General features: G+C 48.3%; 1 protein-coding gene across 4 annotated transcripts in view; it reads left to right on the forward strand.

Moving 5' to 3' along the window:
- The window catches only part of Myo5b (myosin VB), a 295,975-nt gene that overhangs the window by 235,734 nt on the left and 35,065 nt on the right, over positions 1 to 25,176 (forward strand). For 2 of the 4 annotated variants that reach the window (XM_029547256.1, XM_029547258.1), the window contains exons 19-27: positions 1,340 to 1,551; positions 3,681 to 3,837; positions 4,531 to 4,770; positions 11,260 to 11,493; positions 17,227 to 17,311; positions 18,495 to 18,628; positions 19,640 to 19,762; positions 20,661 to 20,798; positions 24,523 to 24,588. In XM_029547256.1, coding sequence (XP_029403116.1) covers positions 1,340 to 1,551; positions 3,681 to 3,837; positions 4,531 to 4,770; positions 11,260 to 11,493; positions 17,227 to 17,311; positions 18,495 to 18,628; positions 19,640 to 19,762; positions 20,661 to 20,798; positions 24,523 to 24,588 — 1,389 coding nt within the window. The remainder of the gene's footprint in view (positions 1 to 1,339; positions 1,552 to 3,680; positions 3,838 to 4,530; positions 4,771 to 11,259; positions 11,494 to 17,226; positions 17,312 to 18,494; positions 18,629 to 19,639; positions 19,763 to 20,660; positions 20,799 to 24,522; positions 24,589 to 25,176) is intronic. The other 2 variants (XM_029547257.1, XM_021214403.2) reach the window with 1 other exon arrangement.

Raw genomic sequence — 25,176 nt, forward strand, 5'->3', positions numbered from 1 at the left:
CACAGACAAGGAAAATGATGTACAGGAAGTGGCTATAAATGGCTTAGGGTTTCACAGGCAATCTGATACACAGTGCCTACTTGTGTGAGGTAATTAGTTATGGCCACTGTGCACGACTCTTTGTCCCAGAGATAGACTGTTCACTTGTGCTTCCGTCGAGACTTCCCCAGAGATATGCATTTCTTCTTCATTTTCTCCCATTCCTTAGACCATGCCTTCCAGAATCCCCACTGAGTAGGACTTCGGCTGAGCCCTAGGTTAACCCTGAAGACTACATGCCTGCCCCTCACTCACCAGAGTGTTCTGTGTACTTAGGAATAGAGTGGTTGGAGGAGACATGGGGAGCAACAGGGCTCAGCCCCGATTCTGTAAGGCTAGACTGTGAATCTTCTGGAACATCCATCTTGCCTCTTACTAGCTATACTGGTTTATCAAGCCTTCAGAAATGACCTAATCTTTCATCATAGTGGAGTTTTATTTGCATGTTATTTGCAGTTCATAATGATATGGACATTTCTGTGACCACTTAAGTACTTGCCCAATGTTTGCTATACCAAGTTATTGCTTCCACAAAGGCCCTGAACCCATGTCTACCACCCCCATTTTGTACCACAGCCCACAAAGCCTATGGTGTCTGGTTCCTTCCCATACCCACCTCCAATTCCCTGCACGTAGCCCCCTCCTGACTCTTGGAACCACAGGACAGGGGCCTCTGCTCAGCTCTCCTCTGTTCTCACCCTCAGTGGCTGCCCTCTTTGGTTCACGCAGATTTCTGCCCACCTGAATAGACACACAACTGCCTAAACCAGTAGTTCTCAACTTGTGGGCCATGACCCCTTTAGGGGGTCACACATCAGATATCCTATATATCGGATATTTACATTATGATTAATAACAGTAGCAAAATTGCCGTTATGAAGTAGCAGCAAAATAATTTTACAGGTGGTGGTCACCACGACTTGAGGAGCTGTATCCAAGGGTTGCAGCATTAGGAGGGTTGAGGACCACGGGCCTAGAGCATCCTCTTTGAATGCCACTTATTTGTTTTCCTTGCTAATCCTTCCCACTCCTTAAGATAAAGTCTCCTGTTTACTTTTCTATCTGCCCTCCCTATGGTATTAGACATTGGTACCTTCTTAATGGCCATATTCTGGGGCCATGCCTGTCTCATCATGAAGATTCAAGTCGACTTTATGAATATTGAGAGTCTAGGTGTGTCTACTAGACAGGAGGCAGAGGGTACACATGCAATCTGACAAGAACTTCTGCCTTGGAAGGAAAGAGCACGAGTCTGTGCATAGTTCACTAAGCAGCCAATCTCCCTCCCAACCCTGTAAAGGACCCAGACAAGTTCCAGTTTGGCCGCACCAAGATCTTCTTCCGGGCAGGCCAGGTGGCCTACCTGGAGAAGCTTCGGGCAGACAAGTTCCGGGAAGCTACGATCATGATCCAGAAGACGGTCAGGGGCTGGCTGCAGAGAGTGAAGTACCGAAGGCTGAGGGCAGCTACCTTATCCTTGCAGAGGTTCTGCAGGGGATACCTAGCCCGCAGGTGAGCCATGATGGGGGACATCTGGAGTCAGGAGGAAGGGGAGGGCCTTTGTCTGGAATTACAGTGCTTCCTCTTGGGCCTCTCTGTTCTTAAACTGTTCCTAGTGGCTGTGTACATCCCCGTACTGCCCTTCTTGCTTCAGGGAGTAGATCTAACTCATGTGTCTCCTGATACCCCAAATCTATCTCCAGTCCAACAACACTAAACCTAGTACATTCTGTCTGATTTGGGTACAGATCAACTATTTCAATTTTACCTGAACCCCAAGGTAAAATAATGTCTTTTAGGAAGAAAGAGATGAATCTAGTTAACACCTGGCCTGGCATGTAATCTCATTATTTATACTAGAATTTCAAATTCCCTTGAATTCCAGTTGGCGCTGGAATGGTATGGGGAACCCCTTCTCTGTACTGACACAGCAGGGAAAGGTTATGCCTCATCCAGCCATAGCAGCTATCGTGCAATAGAGCCAGCCAGGCCCCCTCCCTACCCAGTGCCACACACAGGGAGCTACTGTCACCACGCTCTGCCCAAATGATGTGACCTTTGGCTGGTGGATGGCAGGGTGGCAGAGCCCATCCATCTCCATTGAGAGGTGGGTAAGATGTCACCACCTCCTAAGCCTTTCCACGGGTTTTCAGATTGAGATCCCACCTGCCTCACCACAGGGCTCTCTCCTTTTGTCCTTGGAGAAACGATGGAAATGACCATGAAATCTTGTGACTCAGAGCCAGTTTCCCAAGTGGCTGCTCAGCCCCAGCTCCATGAGAGAGAGAGAGACACAGACCCCAGCCCTAAGTCTCATATAGGCTTGTTTTGTGTGGTAAAGATGAAGGTGCCGCTCTTGCCCATGGGCTCACTCACCCTAGGCCGCTGACTTGCACACAGCCAGAGATGGCTCACGCTATGCCGCCTCTGTACTGTTGAGACAAGCTCCAGTGCAGACGCTTTGGACATGAGAGGACAGTGGGATCAACTCTAAGTGGCTCCTTGCAATCCCTGCCCACGAATTTCACCATCAGCACCTGTCCCTCACCAGGGAGGCCACCAATGTGGGCTTCCTGGTGGTGACCATGCAACAACATGCTGCATTCTCCCTGCAGGGAGCGTGTGATCCATGGCCAAGGCCTTGTGTGAAGAAAGGACAGAGATAGACTAGGGAGCCCTGAACCTCAGCATGTAGATACTGGCTCGCACTGGGGGAGGGGGCAGGGGGAGCACTTCACTTAGCTGTGCTAAGTGATTTCTTGGGCCCTCTCCACCAGTTGGCATTCTGATCCTCTCCTGAGTCTTTGCAATGAGCTCGGTGGGAGGGGTAGGAAGTAACCATCTGGCCTTCTCTTACTGAGGTGGGCGGACAAGTGTGAGATTGGGAAGTTAATGGGAAATGAGAAAATCACAAGGGCTCCTTGCTGGCTTGTTGGGTTTTAATTTGGTTTTTGTATGTTTTGGTTTGGGGTTTTTGTTGTTGTTGTTGTTGTTGTTGTTGTTGCTTGTTTTAGTTCAGCAAACACCAGCTCTATCCCCCCCCCCCCCAGGTCCTAAACTATCAGGTGTTTGAAGTATCTCTAAGCTTGTAGAGACAGGGACAAACAGCAATGTGATCCCTTAAGAATGGAAGATACCAACTAGGCTGCAGAGATGGCTCAACAGTTAAGGCCACTGGCGTCTCTTTCAGAGGTCCTGGATTCTATTCCCAACATGGCAGCTCACACCTGTCTGTAACTCCACTCCCGAGGCTTCTGACACCCTCACATGAACACACATCTGGGCAAAACACCAATACACATAAAATTTTAACAAAAGAACGGGAGATGCTATGGGTACCGTCAGAGGGCACCTGATACAAGGAGTAGCCGGGTGTGAGGGTCAGATTCAGTCTGAGGCTGACACTGGTGGGAAGACCTGTGAGAACACAAGGGGAAAACTGACTTTGCTGGTTTTGAACCCAGATATCAAGCATTCAAGGCCTTGGTGCCTTTGGGAAAGGTGACATGAGTCCGTCCAGTGGACTGGGGAGTACAAGGGGTCCAACTAGGGCCACAGAGGGAAGGGCTCACTCTGTGACTAGCTCAACAGATGAGCTCCCTTCCCCTGAGGCAATCTGTGCTCCTTCCCCACCACTCCAGGCTGGCTGAGCACTTGAGGAGAACCCGGGCAGCCATAGTGTTCCAGAAGCAGTACCGCATGCTGAAGGCCCGCCGAGCCTACCGCAGGGTCTGTGGGGCTGCTGTCATCATCCAGTCCTTCACACGGGGCATGTTTGTGCGCAGGAACTACCACCAGGTGAGTAGCAGCCGTGGGCATCTCACTTCACCTTCCAGCTCCCCTGCCCCAGGGCCACTGCCTCGTTTCTAGTGAAGTAACTATTAGGCTTCCCAGAACTTTAAGCTTCTTAGACTATAGTTCCTTCTGTCTTAGTGTTTCATTGCTGTGAGGAGACACCATGACCAAGGCAACTCTTAAAAAGGAACAGAGGTTTAGTCCATTGTCGTCATGGTGGGAAGTATGGTGGGCTGTAGGTTGACATGGTGCTAGAGAAGCTGAGAGTTCTACATCCTGATGATCTGCAGGCAGCACAAGTGGACTGTGCACTATGTTGGGCATAGCCTGAACATATAAGAGACCTCAAAACCTGCCCCCACCATGACATACTTCCTCTAACAAGGCCGCACCCCCTAATAGTGCCACGCCAAGCAAGCATTCACACACACAAGTCTATGGGGGCCATTTCTATTCAAACCACATCTAACTAATAAAGGTAGAAACCAAGAGTTTGGTAGCCACTCTCCTATGTACCCATGGTCTACAGAACCTAGCTAAAACTTTGCATCAAATCCTCAGATGTTACAGGCCACATATGCCCTGTCTCCTAAACCCAAGGCCAGGCCAGCTTTCAAACCCCCGTAGTTACAGAAGCTGTACCTGTCCCCATCCTGCAGAGCAAACCCACAGGCTGTGTGTGCTCATCCCCATCAGGTCCTCATGGAGCACAAAGCCACCATCATCCAGAAGTATGCCCGGGGCTGGATGGCACGGAGTCGTTTTCTGCGGCAGCGGGATGCAGCCATTGTCATCCAGTGTGCCTTCCGGAGGCTCAAGGCCAGGCAGGAGCTGAAGGCCCTCAAGATCGAGGCCCGTTCGGCAGAGCATCTGAAACGCCTCAACGTGGGCATGGAGAACAAAGTCGTCCAGCTACAGCGGAAGATTGATGACCAGGTTAGTGGTAGGAGTCTCCTACATGGGTGTCAAAGTTTGTGGGATACTGGGGACATGCTTGAGACAGACCCCAAGCTTTCTCAGGGAGCTGCAGGTACCAGAGACCTCAGGGGCATTGCACAGTCAGTAAGAATAGTTACTGAACATAGTCACTGAATAGCATTACTTCCCAACAAAGACAGCATGCCCTAATCTTCAAGATCTATAAATGTGCCCCCTCACACGCCACAAGAAGCTTTGCAAGAGTTAGGGGCATCTGGATGGGGGGGTGGCCTTGGGCTGCCCAGGTGGACCCCATGGGATCATAGCGTGCTCACGAGAGAAAGCTGCAGACAGAATAGGGGAGCAGGATGCAGAGCCACATGCCCCAGTATCCAGGCCACCGTTAGGAGCTACAGATAACAGTGGGAGGTTCTCCGCTGGAGTCTTTAAACAACCACAGTCCTGCTGGCCACCTTTAGAAGCTCCTTCCAGAGCTGCAGAATAGTAGCTTACGTTGTTCTGAGCCGCCAACTTCATGGTAAATTTTAATGGAGCAATAAGAAATTGATAGATTCTCCTAGCGTCCTGAGGCCCTGCCTCTCCAGAGCCTTCACAGTATAGCTACAGCAATGGCTGCGTGTACCCACACCGTGTTTCCCTCTTTGTTTATGGCAGTCCCCACGAGGTAAATGTTGGCATCCTGTCTGATAGGACATTGGTATTGCATTCATTGATTACGTTTTTTAACCTCTGTCTGCACTGGCTACCTTCCCACGTCAACCATCTGGATGAACAATGTGTCAATGCTAAAGCCCACTGTGGGTGGAGTCCTGTGAAAGGATCTGAGGCAAGCATAGGACACTGGCTTCTTTGCGGTCATGTAGACTCGGGAAGAGTACTAGTTGGAAATCGGTTCACACCAGTCAAGTGGTCCAAGCATCTGCTCCTCCACAACCCAGAAGACCTTGGTTTGGCTCAGATATTCTGTTAGGTTCCAGGTAGGAGGGACCGTGACCCAGGTTGCTATATTACAGAAATAAATATTAGTACCAGGGAGATTCTGAAACTTCACATACCCTCAGAGCAGGAAATAGACAAAGTCAGTTTGGTTTTGTTTTTTTTAAAATCTATTCTCATATGGTCTAGCCTAGTCTGCAGTTCCTTTTATACCACTGTGATTTTGAGTACCCCAAAGCCTGTGGTGGGTGTTTTATGTTCACTCACGCGTGATCCATACAGTAGATGATCCTCACATGACTTTGTGAGTCATTTTGAAGGATGGTGGACTGGGGGCATCAAATATCTTGGCAAAGCCACTGAGGTATAAAGTGTTAAAATCTGAACTGCCCCCCAGGTTTCATGGTACAGCTAGCATGAAGAAGGTTCTGGCTTCTTAGTCCCAAATGTCACCAGTGAGCTGGTCCTGTTCTGTGTGCTGTTACTACTGAGTTGGGCTCCCAGAGAGGAAAGGAGACTCACTGAAACAGGGCTGGTGGTAAAAAGTGAGCACAGGACCAGCCTTCCCAAAAACCAAGGAGAGAAAGAATGAAGGCACACATGGCATGGATGTGGAAAAGAAAGACCTGGCAGTGGGGGACCAGCCGTGGCAGTGGGGGACCAGCCATGGCAGTGGGGACCAGCTGTGGCAGTGGGAGATACTTGATCTTAATGTACCCATGCTATACTAGGCATTTTTGGAGCTTCTCATAACCTGAGGGCAGGAAAATAGGTGAGTCATTTTGTTTTGCTTTGTTTTGTTTTTGTTTTTATTGGTATTATTTTTAAAGATAGACTTTCATGTAGTCCATGCTAGCCGCAACTCCCATTTATGGCCAAAAATGACTTTGAACCTCTGACTTTACCTCCCAAATGCTGGAAGCACAGTGGTGGGCTACCAGGCTCAGTTTTATCCCCTGCTAGGGCTCGCCCCTGCTTCATGCCACAGGGCATGCATTCTGCCAACTGAGTCACATTTCCAGTACAATGAACCAGTTTTTGGCTAAGCTAGCTGTCCTACACATGAGCCCCGGTGTGGAGACAGCTGACAATGGGGCACTTTGCTTTCCTGCTCTGGGCAGAGACCAGGCTTGTGGAAGAGCCAGTGCTCTGGGTACGTGTTCTCTGGAGTAACCCAGAGTGCTGGCTTGGATGCTCTCTTAGTTAGGGTTGCTCTTGCTGTGATGAAACACCATGACCAAAAAGCAAGTCGGGAAGGAAAGGGTTTATTTGGCTTATACTTCGACATCACAGTTCATCATCAAAGGAAGCCAGACCAGAAATTCAAACAGGGCGGGAAGCTGGATGCAGGGGCTGATGTAGAGGCCATGGAGGGGTGCTGCTTACTGCCTTGCTCCCCATGGCTAGATCAACCTTATAGAACCCAGGACTACCAGCCCAGGGATGGCACCACCCATGACAGTACCACCCATTGTTCTGATCACTAACTGAGAAAATGCCCTACAGTTGGATCTCATGGAGGCATTTCCTCAGTGGAGGCTCCTTCCTCTCTGGCGACTCTTGTGTCAAGCTTATACACACAACCAGCCCGTACAGATGCTCAGTATAAAAAGACAACCCTCCCAGTGTGAGCTGGGGACGCTCACTTCCTACCCTGGTCAGCCCGTGCCTGTGGTGACCCAGCAAGTCAGGGAGGCAGTGACCAGGGAGAGGTCTGTGAAAACACAAAGCACCACAGTATCTGCTGTTTCTGTCAGGACGGAAACATCTGAGTCACTTTTCTAGACACAATGTGGCCAGAGGACAAGGCGACTAAAGCCACTGTCCCTACTAGGTAGGAGCATCTGTGTGCCCAGGCCACCCTGGGCCCTGGTTTCAGATAGTGCTCAGTATTGGCCTTGCTGGTATGTGAGGTCAACTCCAGAGGATAAAAATAACAGTATTTCCCACTCCACGTGCTTGAACGTTGGAGAGAAGCAGATTTGAAAGGCCTATTTTAAAATAAAGCTCTGGCCTTAAGCTTTCTGCTCGGCAAACATCTGTGAGCAGTGGCAGATGCTGTCACCCTGGGCAAGGCTCCCTGTATGCAGCGGACATAATCAGGGGACATGTGAGATCTTTCTCACAATGATTCCCATGTGGTTTCCGTGCCAGGCACTGTACCCATGCCTTAATCCACTGACCTTCACCACGCCTATGGGATAAGCATTCTTGGTATCCCCATTTTAAACATGAGTGCACTAAGGGCACAGAGGAGGTAAGTAACCAACCAAAGGACACAGCCTGACTGGGATTGAAGCTGCTTTCAGGGAGGCTTTGCCACCTCTGGCTGGGTTTCTAGATCATTCCCAGTGGGAAGCTCTTGGGACATGTGAGGAATGCTCTTCAGGCCAAACAGAGGCTCACCCGTCAGTTTAGGGTCATGCTCGTAAAAGTCTGATATCATCGGGACTGGTGAGCAATGTGTGGCACCTGTGGTGGTGGAAGCTTGGGCACACATCACTGTGTGTACATGTGGGCACACATGATGGCAGAGACATGGCACACATGACCATGGGCACTGGAGATCCCTCGATAGGCAGACCAGCTACTGGGAGATAAGTTGAGTGTCTTTTCCCCTGCAATTCCTAGAGCTAATCTAGGCAACTGCTCTCTTCAGTCCTTAAGGCACAAGGAAAGATGTACATTGCCACAGATACCAGAGATAAATATCCCAAGTCACGTCTCAGAATAGCGTGACATGGGAGGCAGTGTCTCAGTCACAGGAGTCTGGTGAGAGTATTCCCACTACCGTGGGAAGGAAAATGAAAGGCAAAACCAGGGAAGATGAGCACCCCAAGTTCATGTCTTAAGGCTGAGGATGCCGCCCTGCTGCAGAGAGCAGATTCTGCACCAAGCAAAGCCCCTCTTCCACCCCTCCCCCACTGCTTCTATGAGGATGCTCCCCCACCCACCTACCCACTCCCACCTTACCGCCCTAGCATTCCTCTATGATGGGGCATCAAGCCTTCACAAGACCAAGGGCCTCCCCTCTCATTGATGCCAGATAAGGTCATCCTGTGCTACATATGCAGCTGGAGCCATGGGTCCCTCCAGGTGGACTCTTTGGTTGGTGTTTTAGTCCCTGAGAGCTCTGCAGGGTCTGGTTGGTTGATATTGTTGTTCTTCCTATGGGATTGCAAACCCATTCAGGTCCTTTCCCCTAATTCCTCCATTGGGGTCCCCTTGCTCAGTCTGATGGTTGGCTGCAAACATCTGCATCTGTATCGGTAAGGCTCTGGCAAAGCCTCTCAGAAGACAGCTATATTTGGCTCCAGTCAGCAAGCACTTTTTGGCATCAGCAATAGTGTCTGGGTTTGGTGGCTGCATATGGGATGAATCCCAGGTGGGGCAGTCTCTGGATATTTTTTTATTAGAAAAACATATAACCCAAATCAATAGTTCATTCAGTGGCCTTTAAATCGGTTTGATTAGGGATAGTTAATAGACCGTAATAGCCACTAAGTAAATACTACATTAGTCCATATTTTATGATTCTTGAGGGCATTCATACATGTTAGAAAAACAGTGTGCAAACAAGTTTACAGCTCTGGGACTTTTCTGGGTCCCAGTTTTCTCTGCTGTGAACTACTCAGGGTTATCAGTCACCCTCACCGAAGGTAATGTTCATAGGCATGAAAAGGTACAGTGCGTGCCCAGAGTGAGTATTCTCACCTGCAGCAGGCTGTGTGGACTTCACCATAAAGATTCTTGCAATGATTTTTCCCTCTGACTGGGAACCACAATAAGTCTGGTTGTGGGGTCCCAGGTTTAAGATACAAAACAGACAGTGATGGGACCACAGATGCAGGGGTTGTTTGAATGGCGTGGGGGTGGGGGGGTGATGAGTGGGCGTGGGATTGGCAGAAGCAGAGGCTTTTGTGAGCAGCAGCCTTAGGGACTCCATGGAGAACACAGGCCAGTGAGGCTCTATGACAGTTACTGAGCACTGGCTGTGTGGCTCGTGCCAGATAAGCGCGTTGTTCCCTACATCTCAGTAACGGCCTTCTCAGATGGGGATTTCTTTTATCTCTAGTTTATATGGGAAGTGAGCCACAGAAAAGTGAGTGACTGGGTCAAAGGCACAGAGGGCCAAGGATGAGGCCAGCTCAGGCCCAGGCCTGGCGGCAGCAGACCCCTTCTTCCCCAGTGTTTGAGTCTGTTCTCTGGTAGTATCAGGATCAGGAAAGCTGGGCCTTCCAGAAACATCTGCATTCCACATGTGCCTGCATCCCCTGCCTCCACCACAACGCGTTCCTCTCTTCATATTCCAGCCAGTCGCATCCAGGCACCTCCTCAGCCACCTCTCTACCCTCGTCGACCTGGTCCAGGCCATGCCAGTGAGACTTGACAGCCCATCTGAGCTCACTCACATCCCAGAGCAGACAGGAGGACAGAGAGTAGCCAAACCTGTGCAGGGACCCTGGCGAACAGATCTTTCTAAGTCGATGTGGCTTAACAGGATTTCTTTTAGACTCTCCAGGTGAAGCTAACAGCAAGCCCAGATAAGTGGAGAAACAGGCTGTGCCTGGAGCTTGCAGAGAGTGTGGGGAATCATACACACAAGGAATACATGACTCGCATGCTCAAGCCATGTGCTGTGTGAGCCATGTGCTGTTATATAGGTGCCAGCAGCTTTTCTTTGACAGCTTATGTGAGGTTTCATTTTTCTGTGAATTAGTCATTGATTCCTGATGCCCTGGCTTATTGGCATTTTAGCTGATGACTCTGTTCTGCTTGGAGTTGCTGTGGAATCCAGCAACAGAGGGTGATCAATGAGTGCCGCTTGCCTGCTGATTCCGAGCGTTCTCCATCCCCTGCTCCATGTCCCCCTGTCTCCCAGGATCTCCATCCTCCCAGCCCCGACTTCTGCCAGTCCTTTATGTGAGCTTCATTCCGGAAGTAGGATCTCAGGGCCTGCTGCACACATCAGCTGACTGCTGACTGGGTGCACAGTCTGTAACTGAGTGTTGTCAGATGTCAATCTCTCCAGTGAGAGTTGGATGAGTCATGTTGACAGGTGGCAAGAGAGACCCTGGGGCCCCTTGGAGGGCCTCCTTGAAAGAAGGGATACTAAAGGGGTCCTTTGTCTCAGAGGAAGGGATTAGGTTACAGCTCTTTGTGCCTGTAAGTCTAAAGCTGGGAGCTCTTGATGCAAAGGGATGGGGAGTCCTAAGAGGCCAAAACTGCAGATCCAAGAAGCTGGCTCCATTATTCTTGCAGCAGCAACCTACTCTGTGTGAGTGCTCACATGTTTTCCTTGACGGTTTCTGTCAACACTGCTGTTTACGTCTCTCTCTGCTTCTAGGTCCACACAGGAGTTTAAAGGGTCAGGGGGTGCCCCAAGACTGCCTTTACTGGCATGTAATTATTCTGAGCTTTAATTCTGCCCTATAAGTCTTTTTCTTTTTCTTTTCTGGTGGCCTTCATGATTCTTCCTGGCTTGATAACCCTCTCTTTTTGTTTTTTTATTACCCTCCCTCCCACCCCATCTGCTGATGCTTTCTACAGAACAAAGAGTTCAAGACTCTGTCAGAGCAGTTGTCTACAGTCACCTCCACTCACGCCATGGAGGTGGAGAAGCTGAAGAAGGAGCTGGCACATTACCAGCAGAACCAGGAGGCTGATACCAGCCTTCAGCTGCAGGAGGAGGTACAGAGCCTGCGCACTGAACTACAGAAGGCTCAGTCGGAGCGCAGGGTCCTAGAGGATGCTCACAACAAGGAGAATGGCGAGCTGAGAAAGGTATGCATGCACCAGAGGACCAGGACTTTCCGGTGAAGGGCTGGTGGGCGGAGCACTTGTAGGAGATGACTCTTCAAGCTGAGGAAATTTCCGAGATTTCCAGGGCTTGTGACCACAGACAAGCCACCCCTCATTTCATGAATGGCTGTGCGTTTGGGTCTTGTAACAGATGTCTGATCCCTGATCCAGTGTTGATTGAGCTGGTATCATTAGCTAAGCCTTGTCGCATCCCTGGGGAGAGTAGATGGTGTCTGGCTTTGCTCATCTTTCTTAAAACCTTGAGTCATTTCCCAGGGAAACTGCACAGAGCTAGTCCTTGGTGAGAGAGATGACAAGGTGCTACATGTTCCAGGGCTTCAGCAGCCTATAGCCATCATGCCCACCAGGAAACCCTTTTGTTGGGGAAGTCTACTCTGCTGGCTGGAGCCACCTCCCCACTGCTGTTCTTAAGGCTTACGTATGGAAGGTCCATGAAACGGGACTTCCTGTTGTTGCTTCTCCTGCTCCTGACTTTTAGCTACAAAGCAGCTCCTCTAAATTCCCAAGGCAGCTCTTCCAACAAGGAAATGTCCCACAGTGCCATTGAAGGGCTGTCTATGGGTTGAGAACACCTCTGTCCTCCTCCCTATCTCTACCATGACCCAACTAGAAGGAAGATAGTGCATTGCCCACACTACAGTATCTGTCCAACATACAGAGTAGAGAGTCACATGGCTTGAGAACCCCAGGAAGGAGAGTCGGTGTTGGTTAGTACTGGAAGAAAAGCTCTTAAATTGGGACAGACAGTGCTGGCACCCCGGGGGCAGACACAGAAATACTGGCCCTAACCCTACCTCTATTGTCAGGTATGCACAAGAACCCCTACCAGCCATGGTACCCATGTGTAGGTGTGTGTGTATACACATAAATACACATGTGCACATGGCCTTGAACATCTCTAGGATTGCTCCTGGTCTTGCACTGGCAGTCGTGTATGTTTTCTAACTGAGTCGCAGGCTTCAGCCCTGCTCTCTGGTCTTTGGCTCTCCCATCGCCTTGGCTCTTCCTCCCAGCTGAGGACTCTCATTCGCCTACCCTGCTTCCCGCAAACACTTTGAGTCAGGGCCTCAGGGCACCTAAAATAGCTGGGTTTTCCATCCAAAGGCAGGTAAGGGTTTGTTGTAAGAAAACTTCCTTGGTAAAAACAAAACAGAGAAGCAAAGCCCAACCTGCTCTCTTTTAAGGATGGCTGCTGCCTAGGAGCCTTTGGCCTCGGGACTGAACCAAACAGGAGCTTGACAGGAGCAGACACCAGCTCCCAGGCCGTCTCTGGAGATGAGGTTTCACTCTGTGACCCTAGCCAGCCTCTAACTCACAAAGATCTACCTGCCTCTTCCTCCATGCTGGAATAAAAAAAAAAAAAAAATGTTCACCACTATACCCGGTTAAGACCCTCCTCTCTAACTCCAAATGCATGCCACCTATGTGAACAAAAGACCGGCATGACATGATCAATGAGGTGGGAGGATCATTCTCCCTTCTGTAGGGTTTGTGGAACCTTTCTCTGCAGGAGTTGAAGAATGGTCAAGGGACAGCTGCTCCTGGTTTCTATTATAGGATCTGCCTAGCCGGGGTTTAATGCTCAGCAGAGGCTGTCTCCAGCCTGAGCACGTGCTGAATAATAAGACAGTTGGTCTCCTTCTGGTCAGCTCCAGGCTCTTTCTCTACGTTCAGTGAGATTGATGAAGCCAGCAAAGACCAGGGACGGAGCCAGCCGCTGGTAGATGTTTAATTAATGGGTTTGATGTTTCTGTCAGCAGAAACTGCAAGTGCTGTATTGGAACTGGCATGCTGGAACACTTGGGGCTGCCACCTCTGATGATTTTTACCTGGTAGACCACATGACAGTGCTGTGGGCTACCATGGGAATCCGTCTCTGTGCCCACAGGGCATGCAGCTGCCCCTGTCACACCCCCGCCTACCATTTTATACTAAGACGTTACTTCAGCCTCTCCACAGAGAAACTCACTGGGACTCTTTTTTTTTTTTTTTTTTAAAAGATTTATTTATTTATTATATGTAAGTACACTATAGCTGTCTTCAGACACTCCAGAAGAGGACGTCAGATCTTGTTACAGATGGTTGTGGGCCACCATGTGGTTGCTGGGATTTGAACTCTGGACCTTTGGAAGAGCAGTTGGGTGCTCTTACCCACTGAGCCATCTCACCAGCCCCTCACTGGGACTCTTTGTTCCTGTGTTCCATCATGCAACTGTGCTGTCTTGTGTGACCTGCTATCTGGAAAAGAGGTAGCTCTCTGGGCTGCCCTTGGCAGAGAGGCAGTAGCTCCCGATTCATAATGTGCTCTGGAGGTTACATAGAGCCTAGCTCAGTTCGAGGTTGTAACAGGAAGGGAAAGGTGACCTGCAGCCCACTGCTTGGCCCTGAGGCGGCCTTGGCACGGCCCACGTGTCAAGTGGGCCCAAGGTTCTGAGTGCTCACACCGGTGCATCAGGGTGTGTGTTGCATCATCTTATCAGTCATAGAACTACCTCTGCTGATGGCTGATTGCAGTGTGTGGCCTTAGGTTTGAGACTTTGCTGACTGAAAGCAAGGGGGTCTGTCTGGAGAGAGTACGGGGTTCTCATGCACTGAGTCTTCAGGGATTCTTGGGCCTGCTATACTCAGGATCGCATTCTCATTGTCTCAGGATTTGTGGTTTCATGAAAAGTCTGACAGCTCTTAGAAGGAGCTTTAACTCATCTCTGTGGGCGACAGGTCTTACACAGCATGATAGACGTCCGCGTCCTTCACTCAGCAGGCGTTTATTGAGTGCCTTGTGTGTTAGAGACCATTCTACACAGCGGAACAAAAATAATAGTCAAAAAAAATTTTTTTTTCATTCTTAGAAAACAGAAGGTAGAGAGGGACGTCCTTCTGAGATTATCTATCACGTGCTATAGAAGAAAGATGAGCAAAGGGTTGGAGAGTGACCTTAGGGGATGGGGTATGAACGACAGCCAGAGGTGCCTCTCTAAGTGAGGTGAGAGTTAGCCATGGGAACTTCTGTGCTGGTCCTGAGTTGTTCTGAGCAGTCAGGAGAAGAAGGGTACTAACGATCTGGCGGAGAGATGGGGGTCAGACCTAGAAGCGCCTTCTGATGTCAGGAACAGCTATGGCCCATGAAACCTCCAGAGAGAAGCGGCATTGGAGGCTCTGTGAGCTGGGGATGACTCAGGCACATCTCCTGGGCTATCTTGGAGATGTGAGTTTTAATCATCATTATTTAATCATCATCATTTCAACTTTACTCAAGTATTCCAGGGGCTGTTAATTTCAACTTTTGTGTTACGAGTTCTACTACCTACATATTTAAGAACAGTGTCTCGTGTGTGTGTGTGTGTGTGTGTGTGTGTGTGTGTGTGTGTGTAAGAGTCATCAGTCCTCTCCACCCTGTCTGGGGGCTAGGCGCAGACAATGGTCAGGTGGAGGCTTGGTGGGATTCACCATTCTCTCTGAGATGCCACCATCTCACTGGCCTCTCACCCCCTAGACTTTTTGGTTTTTTTGTTTGTTTGTTTGTTTTTAGTTTTTTGAGACAGAATTTTTCTGTATAGCCCTGGCTGTCCTGGAACTCACTCTGTAGACCAGGCTGGCCTCAAACTCAGAAATCTGCCTGCCTCTGCCTCCCAAATGCTGAGATTAAAGGTGTGCGCCGCCACGCCCGGCTCACCCCCTAGTTTTAAAAATATTTTAAATTTATTATGTGAATCCATTGTTACTATTCCTTTCCAACTCTTCCTGGTGCCCCACACTCCAAATTTTTTTTTGTCTTGGTTTGAATAACTCCTTGAGTCCCATTACCGCTGCCCATATACACGTGGTATGGGGCATCCACTGGGTCATGGGCAACCTACCAGTGACTATGTCCTCAAAGGAAAGTAACTCTTCTCTGAGTAGGCGTCAGCTGCCCGTAGCTCCTCCACCAAGGGTGAAACCCCAGAGCTCCCTGCCCTGTCATTGCTGGGATTTTTCCTGCCTTGATCATGTGCAGGTACCCACCACTGCTGTACGTTAATGTGAATAACAGTCATGTGCAGAGGTCGGTATTCTATACCTCTCTTCCTCATCTTCCAGCTCTACATCCTTTCTGCCCAGCCCTCTATAGAGTGTCCCTGAGTCTTGTGTGGTCAGGGGGTAGGACAATTGATATGGATGACCCATCCACAGCAAGCACTGACAGTGACTTAAACTTGGCATTTTGACCAGTTATGACTGCATCAACCCATGCAAAATGTAGCTTCTCTGATCGAAGCGGTGGAAAGCAAAAACCTATCAGTGTAAACGTACAAATTAGAAGGTAGTTTGACATCAGAACCACGTAGCAAAACAACAGTAAGTTCCCCAGCAAGGTCTACCATCTCAGTCATGGATTTATAATCCTAGCTTGAAATCTCACCTATGGAACAGACCTTGTATAACATCAGAAAGTGGTTGGTTACCCCAATAACCTTCATGCCACTATTGCATCTTCCCAGGCAGATCAGTATTGTATGTAGCATGCCGGGTTTAGCACTGGATAAGACCATTGGTGCCCTTCCCCCATCCCCTCTACAGTCTCAGCAGTACCTTCTAGCATTATGTAATGTTAGCCAGCAGAAACGAGCTCTCTGGTCAGTTAAAAGTTAGCATCCCCATGTCCTGCATCTCAACTGAGTGGTATCTGCAGTACTAGGGTCTTAACATCTAACCAATTTGTTGATTAACATTTAGCTGTTTCTACTTTTTGACTACCATGAGACGATGAATTTACTACAGTCACCTTTGTACAATTGTTTTTATAGAGATTAGGTTTTTATTCTTCCTAGGTATATAATTAGGAATAGGATTTCTGAGTGACTTGGCCATTATTTCATACTTAATATCAACTAATGACTTCAAAGTCTTTTAGAACATCTGCCTATATTGTTACTTTAAAAATACAAATATTTATTTCTATAATCACAATTTTTTCTCTTCAGAAGTCCTAGTTTTTTCTTTAACATTGCCTCTTTTTCTTGTTTTTATTTATTTGTTTGTTTATTTATGCCATCATATTCACCTTTGGTTGAACTGATTTTCTTTTGTAGGGCATTTACTGATGACCCATCAGAACTGCATCACCTCGTGTTTCCTTTTCAACAGTGTTATAAGGAGCCACACGCTGGGATTAGATAACTGAATGTCAGTACCGAATGTGTCTCCCTCTCTCAGGGCCCGGAACACTGAGGCAGGAAAGGGCAGGCGGGACAAAGACCAGAGATGACGTGTCCACTGTGGGCTTCTGGCTTTCCTAAGATTCAGATTTGACAGCTCATGATTCAGCAAGAGAGACACACAGGTTCACAAGCATGGGAGACTCTCTGTTCTGTACATTCCTCAATACGGAATGGTGCTGAGTATAAACACTTAGTGGTCTCTGGGAGACTGAGATGACCACGAGCAGTTTGAGCCGTTTTGTCTTGTTGGACTTAGATTTTTTTCCCTCTCTGTCTATAACTTTCCTTCAGAATGAAAGCAGTTTTGGTTGAATCTCTTTTCCTAAGTAGAGCATTTACCCAGGATCATCAGAATGCCATCTCCACCAAAGCAGCCTCCTCTTCTGTCACTACATGGGAAGGGTTTATTCAGGTTTTTATTATTATTATTATTATTATTATTATTATTATTATTATTATTATTATTATTATTATTTTACCTGTTGATCTCTTTCAGAGAGTTGCAGACCTGGAACATGAAAATGCTCTCTTGAAGGATGAAAAAGAATACCTTAACAACCAAATCCTGCGCCAGTCAAAAGGTAAGCCCTGAACCAGCTTTCCACATTCCTCACCGCTTTTCCTAGCCTGCTAGTTGATGGAGGGGAAGAAGGGCTTCCTAAGGGAGAGCTGGGGAAAGGAAGGTCAAGTTTAAGATCCTGCTGTGCCATTTGTTTGAAGAGTCTATTGAAAGGGAAATTCATACTTCATATAAAAACCTCGCATGCAGGTTTGTATCTGGAGCCCTGTAGTCAAAGCATGGCACTACTATGCCCAGTTCTGTGAGTGTGTGCAAGTATCCACCTGAGGCTGGGCAGGAAAGACAGACCTGGAAGGACTTGTGGGGGCATGAGGAGATGCCCGGCTGAAGTGCCTGAGCTGGCACTCAGCACAGTAGCACCCAGGTGGTGGTTTTACATTTGTCTTGCTCCTCCTTATCACTGTGTCCTCCTGTCAGATGGTCACTGTATTGCCTGCAGAAAGACAGGGTCTTTAATTAGACTCCAGATGAGCCTCACTCCAGTGCCCCTCAACTTCCCCGCTGCCACTCACCCTGTGGGGCACATAAATCCAGTTCTTGTCTGTTCAGTGGTAACCAGGTCCCCTCCCACCCTTACGGTCCTCACCCATCTCATTGGGGAGCCAAAGTTGGTAACGCCACAGCCCCCACCAGCCTGAGATCTTGTGAAAATACAAGCTGCTTTCAAGTTACCCTTTTAAAAAAAAAAAAAAAAAAAACCAACTTGCTTTCCGTTACTATGGATACAAGGTTGGCAAGAGAAAAAAGACCATCAGAATCTCTTAGGTTCCTTGCCTGCTTCTCCCTATATCACCTCTAGTCTGGTCTCCAAGGACCTGGCAGATAAGGATTACAATGAGAGTTTAGAATGGTTCAGCTAGAAATGCTGCCAATAGTTCTTAATGTCGGTTGTCACAAGAGAGGCAGCCACGTGGACAGGGAGGGGGTGCTCATGTATATCTCTCTCCCTGCCCTCCTGAGAGCAGGGTCACTCTTCCTCTTGTCTAAACCCTTGGTTCAGAATAATGAGCCCCTCCTCAACGCTGCAGTAGGTGAGGAGCAAGAGAGACTCCCACAGCTTCTGGGACCAGCCTGTGGTGGGCAGCCTCTTAACAAGAGATTAGTCAGAATGCTCCTAGCAGGGCATGCGCAATTGAGGATTCCCCTCAGATGCTGAAACCCAGCTTCCCCTGCCTGCTTCCCAGCTGAATCTTCACAGAGCTCTGTGGAAGAGAACCTCCTGATGAAGAAGGAACTGGAGGAGGAACGGTCCAGGTACCAGAACCTCGTGAAGGAGTACTCCCAGCTGGAGCAGAGATATGAGAACCTTCGGGACGAGGTGACGATCCTAAAGGCAAAGGAGGCGGCTCTGCTGCCTGGTGGCAATGGCTTCCCTTTCTGTCCTTTCAGAGCTGGCTGTATATCCCTTGCCCTCTGGCACTGCCATGCTCAGTTAACATGCATGTGTGCAAGGACCACCTGTTCTTCCGTTCCTATTTGAACTCCAGTTAGGAAGCTGCCAGCCAACGATGGTCACTTTCTGAGGATGCTCTTTCTGAAAGCTGAGGTCTTATTGAGATCTTAGGAAGTTAAGAATTATTTTTCTGTATGTGTATATGTCATGTGCTTCTTGTTTTAGAAAATTCCACTGTTGAGACAGTGGTATTGTAGGCTCTGACCTCAGCTGCATTGGTCCATGTGGAGAGAGACCCTTGGAACCTGGTTGGGTCTCCTAATCTCTGACAAAATACAAGATATCTTTGTGACATTTCAGGATTTGACACTCTTCTTTTCCCTTAAGAATACTCCCTCCCAGTATACATATTCAACATCAGTGAGTTAGTTGCATGGAAACCAGGAAAGGAATCTGAAGAGGAACTGAAATAGAAATCTATAAATTCCACCAAGCTCGGTTTTCACTCTTAAAGACAAACCAGCTGCCAAAACAAAACAAACGGGAAGGTCTTTTTAAATGACTAGCACGGAAGGGTACACGCTGTTTCTAATTGCTATCATTTTCACCAGCAGAATGGGGTGGAAGGAGAGGCAGCATGGGATAGGATTGCAGAAATGGTTTCTTTCAAGAAGGTCCACTGTGCACAGTCTGAGGGCACAGCTTGAGTGAAAGGCTGTTCTCTCATCGCTTTCTGGGTATTGTGCGTTGTAAAGCATTCGTAGAGTATTTGCCTGGCATACGCAGGAATAACTATTTATCCACTGGTCCAAGGAGCAGTACTGCCCGTAGTTATGACAGTGAAGCAGTGACCGATTTCCAGGGATCCTTGAGAAGTTACTTTGCATTAATACAAGCTGGTTATGAGTTGTCACATTTTTTTCCTCTCTCCTTAAGCAGCAAACTCCGGGCCACAGGAAGAACCCATCGAATCAAAGCAGCTTAGAATCTGACTCCAATTACCCCTCCATTTCCACTTCCGAAATCGGGGACACTGAGGATGCCCTTCAGCAGGTGGAGGTAAGTCTGGGGCGCTGTTTGCAGTTGTCCTGCCGGGGACATTTAATCGCCTGCCTGGAACTACCCAACAGAGATAGACTGCTCCGTTAGTGGTGGCTCAGAGGGGCCAGGGCCCAGGATCACTGGGCTGCAGCGAACGTACCAACACACAGTCAGATGTGAGGCGCAGCATCCTGCGTGGATGCTCTGTGGCTCACAGGTAGTGAGACTGGTCCCAAGCTGTGCTCATTACATGAAGTAGAACATCACCATGCTTCCAACATGTAAAAACAGGCTGCATATGTGCTCATATACACTGCCTACTGCCAGGCAGACACGTGTTTGTGTATATGCATAGCCCACATAGTAAAATCCAGATACTGATCTGAAAGGACAAAAATACACTGGGAAATCAATGCATTAAGATCTGCTGGAGATGCGGGCTCCATGGCAGGGTAAGCGTTACTTGTTTCAAGTTACAATCAGGTACTAGTGTCACATTGACAGTGGCCAGAGGCCACGGTGATTCCCATCAGGACACACGATGGTCCTGAGATTTAGTTTCTCGCTTGTAATACCATTTTCCAGAATTGGATTCCCTTTTACCTTCCAAAGAAAATGCCTGTGCCTGTTTGCATTTATTCTCAGAGTAGGTGATGGGTCGTTTAAGTGGCTCACACAGGAGGAATGTAAGGGCTGAGACAGGGACGTTATTGAAGAGAGCAAGTCCGTATCCCTGGCTTTTCTAAGGGAAACACTAGTGGTTTGACACTGGCTTTGTGTTGGAGGCAAGGATTGGTGTTGGGGAGGAGCAAGGAGGCAGATGGCTGCTACAGAGGTGGGCAGCGAGGCCTTGTGTGTTCCCTGGAGCATTTGTGCCATGAGAACCACCTTCTGGGCACCCCGTCTTCCTTGGCAGGAGGTTGGCATAGAGAAGGCAGCCATGGACATGACCGTCTTCTTGAAGCTGCAGAAGAGAGTACGGGAACTTGAGCAGGAGAGGAAGAAGCTGCAGGTGCAGCTAGAAAAGGAACAGCAGGACAACAAGAAAGTGCAGGTGCGTGCGTGACCGCTCGTGAGTCGTGGGGTCTCGGTGGCGTTGAGCTTCAGAGCTTCCTCTTGTTGGAATCAAATTGATCACTCCTCTGTGAGCTTCCCACCCTGGTGCCTCTGTGCAGCACATACTCTCTGAGTGTCCCAGGGCAAAGGATTTCCACTGGGAAGCAGTAGGGAGTCAGTGGGAGCTCATGCCAGAGGACTGGCATCAGGTGCAGATAAAATAACACATCAGAAATCAAATTTAGCAGAGGAAGTCCACCACCCTCTCATGCCTGGAATCTAACATGAGCTCAGCCACCTGGCCCAGAGTTAGGAGACCCTCCTTACCTATGGCCGTGCCTTCCATCATCACAACTGAAGTCACCCTTATCCTCGAGAGTCTTGGAAGAATACTGTGTGAAACTTCACACCTAAAAGTAAATTCTCTCCCTCAAGGACTTTTGGGGCACCTAAGCTATACACACAGAACTATGCCAGTATCAGGCTCATCGCAGGTATACAAAGTGGGCGTTATAAAAGAGAATACAGAGCCAGCAAGATGTCTCTCAGTATTCATGAAGGCATCTACTGCCAAGCCTGCTGGCCTGAGTTTGATCTGAGGGGCACACATGATAGAAGGAGAGAACTGATTCCTGCAAGCTGTCCTCTGGTTTTCTCACAGTTGCCGCGGCAGAGACAAGCCACGACAGACACACACACATGTAGTAGCTGTGTATAGTTCTTTTTTTTTTTTTAAGACAGGTAAAAATGCAGGAGACAAACTTAGCCGTTGGGGAATTTGAATCGGGTTTGGAGTAGCAAATGTAGCCCAGGTGTGAAATAAAAACTAATGTTGTCATGTGGCTGTGAACGCCGTCGATTTTAAACCTACCAGCAATGCCGCAGCAGAGAGCTGTCAGGAGATAAGAACCACTTTTTTTTTTTTTACTTTGAAGCTGTGAGGAACACTTGTGGAATTCAAGTCCATTTCTGGGTCATATCACTAGCAAATCTAGTCTCAAGCCTAAATTGAAAATCGTGGGATCTGGCCTTCCTCCTTGTCCCCATCCTCTCTCCTTCCTCTCCTCTCTCCTCCCCCTCCCCTTCCTCCATCCTTGATCCCCACATCCTGGACCCAGACTCCCTTTTGATAACACCTTTCTTCCCTTTGCAGTCTGATAGGCTGCAGACTCTGGGGTGGCTTGCTGTCAGAGTCTTGGGGATGGGGGAGGGTAGGGTTGTTTGTTTTGTCTTGTTCAATAAGCGTTAGGTGAAGAGGTGAATCTTGGTGGTGGTGTAAAATCTCCAGGTGGATTAGTTAAGAGTGGGAGGAGAAGGCACTGGGTAAATGAATGACTTCCAATTATAAGGAAAAGCTAGCCTGACAAACATAAATCAGATACTGGACAGATACTCTTTTTTTTTTTTTTTTAAGATTTATTTATTTATTATATGTAAGTATACTGTCTTCAGACACTCCAGAAGAGATCTTGTTACGGATGGTTGTGAGCCACCATGTGGTTGCTGGGATTTGAACTCCGGACCTTTGGAAGAACAGTCGTGTGCTCTTACCCACTGAGCCATCTCACCAGCCCCTGGACAGATACTCTTAAGAGTTGTATCCCCAAAGCCCCATTGTATGTTGAAAATGCGCGTTGTTAAAATATCCTTTAGTCCTCCAATCTTCCAGACACTCTAACACTCAACAACGCACTGACACGGTGTGGGTAATTCACCACCATGATCACTGGGAACAATAGAGAGCTACCACTGCTCTGTGACACTGGTGAGACTCGGGTGGCAAACCACCTTCCTGGGACAAAGGTCAAAGTTCGAAATGAAGGACAATTTCTAGTGAACACTAGTTGCTCTTGTGCCATCTTAAGTCAAGGGATTTTAAGTCAACCGTCACAAATCATGGGCAGTCTGTGTGGATGACATTCAATACAGCCAGCATAGAAGTTTCTACATACTCTCTCGCACCTACAGACATGATTTCTGGATTCCGCATTTCAGAAATGCCAAATTGCTTTGGAAGCTTGGCTTCAGAATTGGTGTGACTGGATACCGAGTAAAAGGGGGAAAACTCAAAATATAACCACCAAGCAAGAACTGTAGGCTCTGCCCTGTGTGTAGTTGCCTACAAGGGTAGGTTGGGTAATAATGTGGAGTCCTTTATCATTCTCTGAGGTTAAACATACAGAGATCAAGTTTCTGAGTCTTCCCTTGGTTCCAGAAGGAATCCTAGGCTAACTAGAGTGATGTAGCCCCAGGTCCCCAGCCTTAGAGGCCTTTTACTCCATATAGCCCGACTGGGGTGCTTGTGAGTGTTCCATCCATGGGGAGTGGCTAAGTCACTGTGAGGGTGGGGCCTCTGTGCCTGCTGGATCTGCTCTGTGTACCCAGTTCCTTCTCCCTGGCCTAGCACTTAATTTGGTCCCTATGTGATCCCACCAGACTTAGAAACATGGTGGTACAGCCCTTCAAGTCCCAGTATGTGATCCTCTTGCTCTGAGAGCCTAACATTTAGAGGGGTTGTGTCTATGTCACACAGAATGTAAGCACAGGCCACTTACCTAACAGCAGGAGTGCTGACTCTAGTCATTCAGTCCCCTGTGCCTCTGGTGACGGAGGGAGGCAAGGCAAAAGTTGGTACCCAGGCTGGGCTTATCCCGGCTTACATTGCAGGGAACAGTGTAGCAACCATACATGCCCTTCATCTGCAAGAGGTTGCAGGGGGTGCTCACTCTGAACTCAGACACCCTGGTCCACCCACAGCAGTGACAGCTGTGTGCGTGGACCTCAGGGACTTAGGCAATCTCATTAAATGCCCCATTAGGTCTTGGTTCTAAAGACCCACATTCTTCAGGGACGTCTCCCCCTTAAACTCACTCCAAGCAATTAGGAAGTTGTTTGTGCCCCCTTTTCAATAAGTAAGGACTGCCCACAGAATCTGAGGTCCTTGGCTGACCTGAGTCCTGGTAGACTTGTTATTCCAGTGACTGCTGCCCATTGTGAAGACTGCTGCATATACTGTATGCCTACTATGAGACTGTATACCTACTATGAGTCAGCCACTTCATAAAAGCAGCTTCTAATTACCTCATGCGTGCACACCCCAAAAACACGAGGGCAACATTAATATTCAGCGTGTGTAACTCTTGGGGGTGCTGAAACAAAATACTTCCAACCCAGTTACTTATTCACAAAAACGTATTCTTCCAGAGGCCAAAAGTCAGAAGTGGAGGTCTAGATGCGACTGTCCCCTGCAGGCATTAGGGAAGACTTGTCTCCTGCCTTTCTCTTGGCTTCTGGTGTTCTGGGCTTGCAGCTAACTCCAATCCCACTTCCATGTTAATATGTCCGTGCGTTCTTTCCTCCCAAGGCATTTGGACTCACTTCGTCACATCCCCTAAGACCCTATTCCCAAGGGAGGTCACATTCACAGGGAGAATTTAGGACTAGAATTTAACCCATGACGTAGTGTTTGTGATACGTCTTCAAGCTGTCAGCACCTTTGAGGATCATGTGATAGTGTGGGGGCAGGAAGGAGTTGTTTATGGGGGGATTTATGGTAGCCCGAGTACTGGGCTACTCTTTGGAGGAGGTGGGGAATATACCTGTGGAGGGTGAGGTTGCCAGATCTTCATGCAAAAGTAGAATGAGGAAGTTTGGCTGTCTTAGAAATGTCTGCCGAGCACATGCCCTGTGGCCTGCGCTCACCTTTCTGTCCTCCTATGCAGGTAGAACAACAGAACAATGGCTTAGATGTGGACCAGGATGCAGATATAGCCTACAATAGTCTAAAGGTAAGCCGTCTGTCCTCTGGTAGAAGACAAACAACATAGATAGGCTCCAGGAAGCCAGGTCCCCAGCTTCCAGCCTGCTCTTGGTGAAGCGATAAGCAAGTGGCTCCATTCCTACACCTCACATCCTCATCTTTGAAACAAAGGGGAGTTTGTGTTTATACCAAGAAACACATGTTTTCCTACTTGAAGCAGCTCCGGTTAAAATCAAGTGTGGCCACAGGAGTAGACTCACTTTGAAATAATACCCAAATGTAAGGCAGTGGGTCTGCTGACGTGGCAGGAAAGGGCAGCGCATAACAGCAGAGACTCCGGGCCGCAGGAGGAGGGAAGAATCACCAGACCCTTCCCTCCCAAAGACGCCATCGTGAGGCAGTTCCACAGTCCACTGGTCACTAATAGAACAACTGTTACTAATTTGCTAATGGCCGATGTACAGAAAATCATTGAGTCATTTCTGTGGCTTCTTCCAACTATTTTTTTCCACTGTAGTTTTATATATATATACATATATATGTATGTATATATACATATATGTGTATGTATATATACATATATGTATGTATATATATATATATATATATATATATA

This window comes from Mus pahari, chromosome 15, assembly GCF_900095145.1.
Source record: "Mus pahari chromosome 15, PAHARI_EIJ_v1.1, whole genome shotgun sequence".
Classification (NCBI taxonomy): Eukaryota; Metazoa; Chordata; class Mammalia; order Rodentia; family Muridae; genus Mus; species Mus pahari.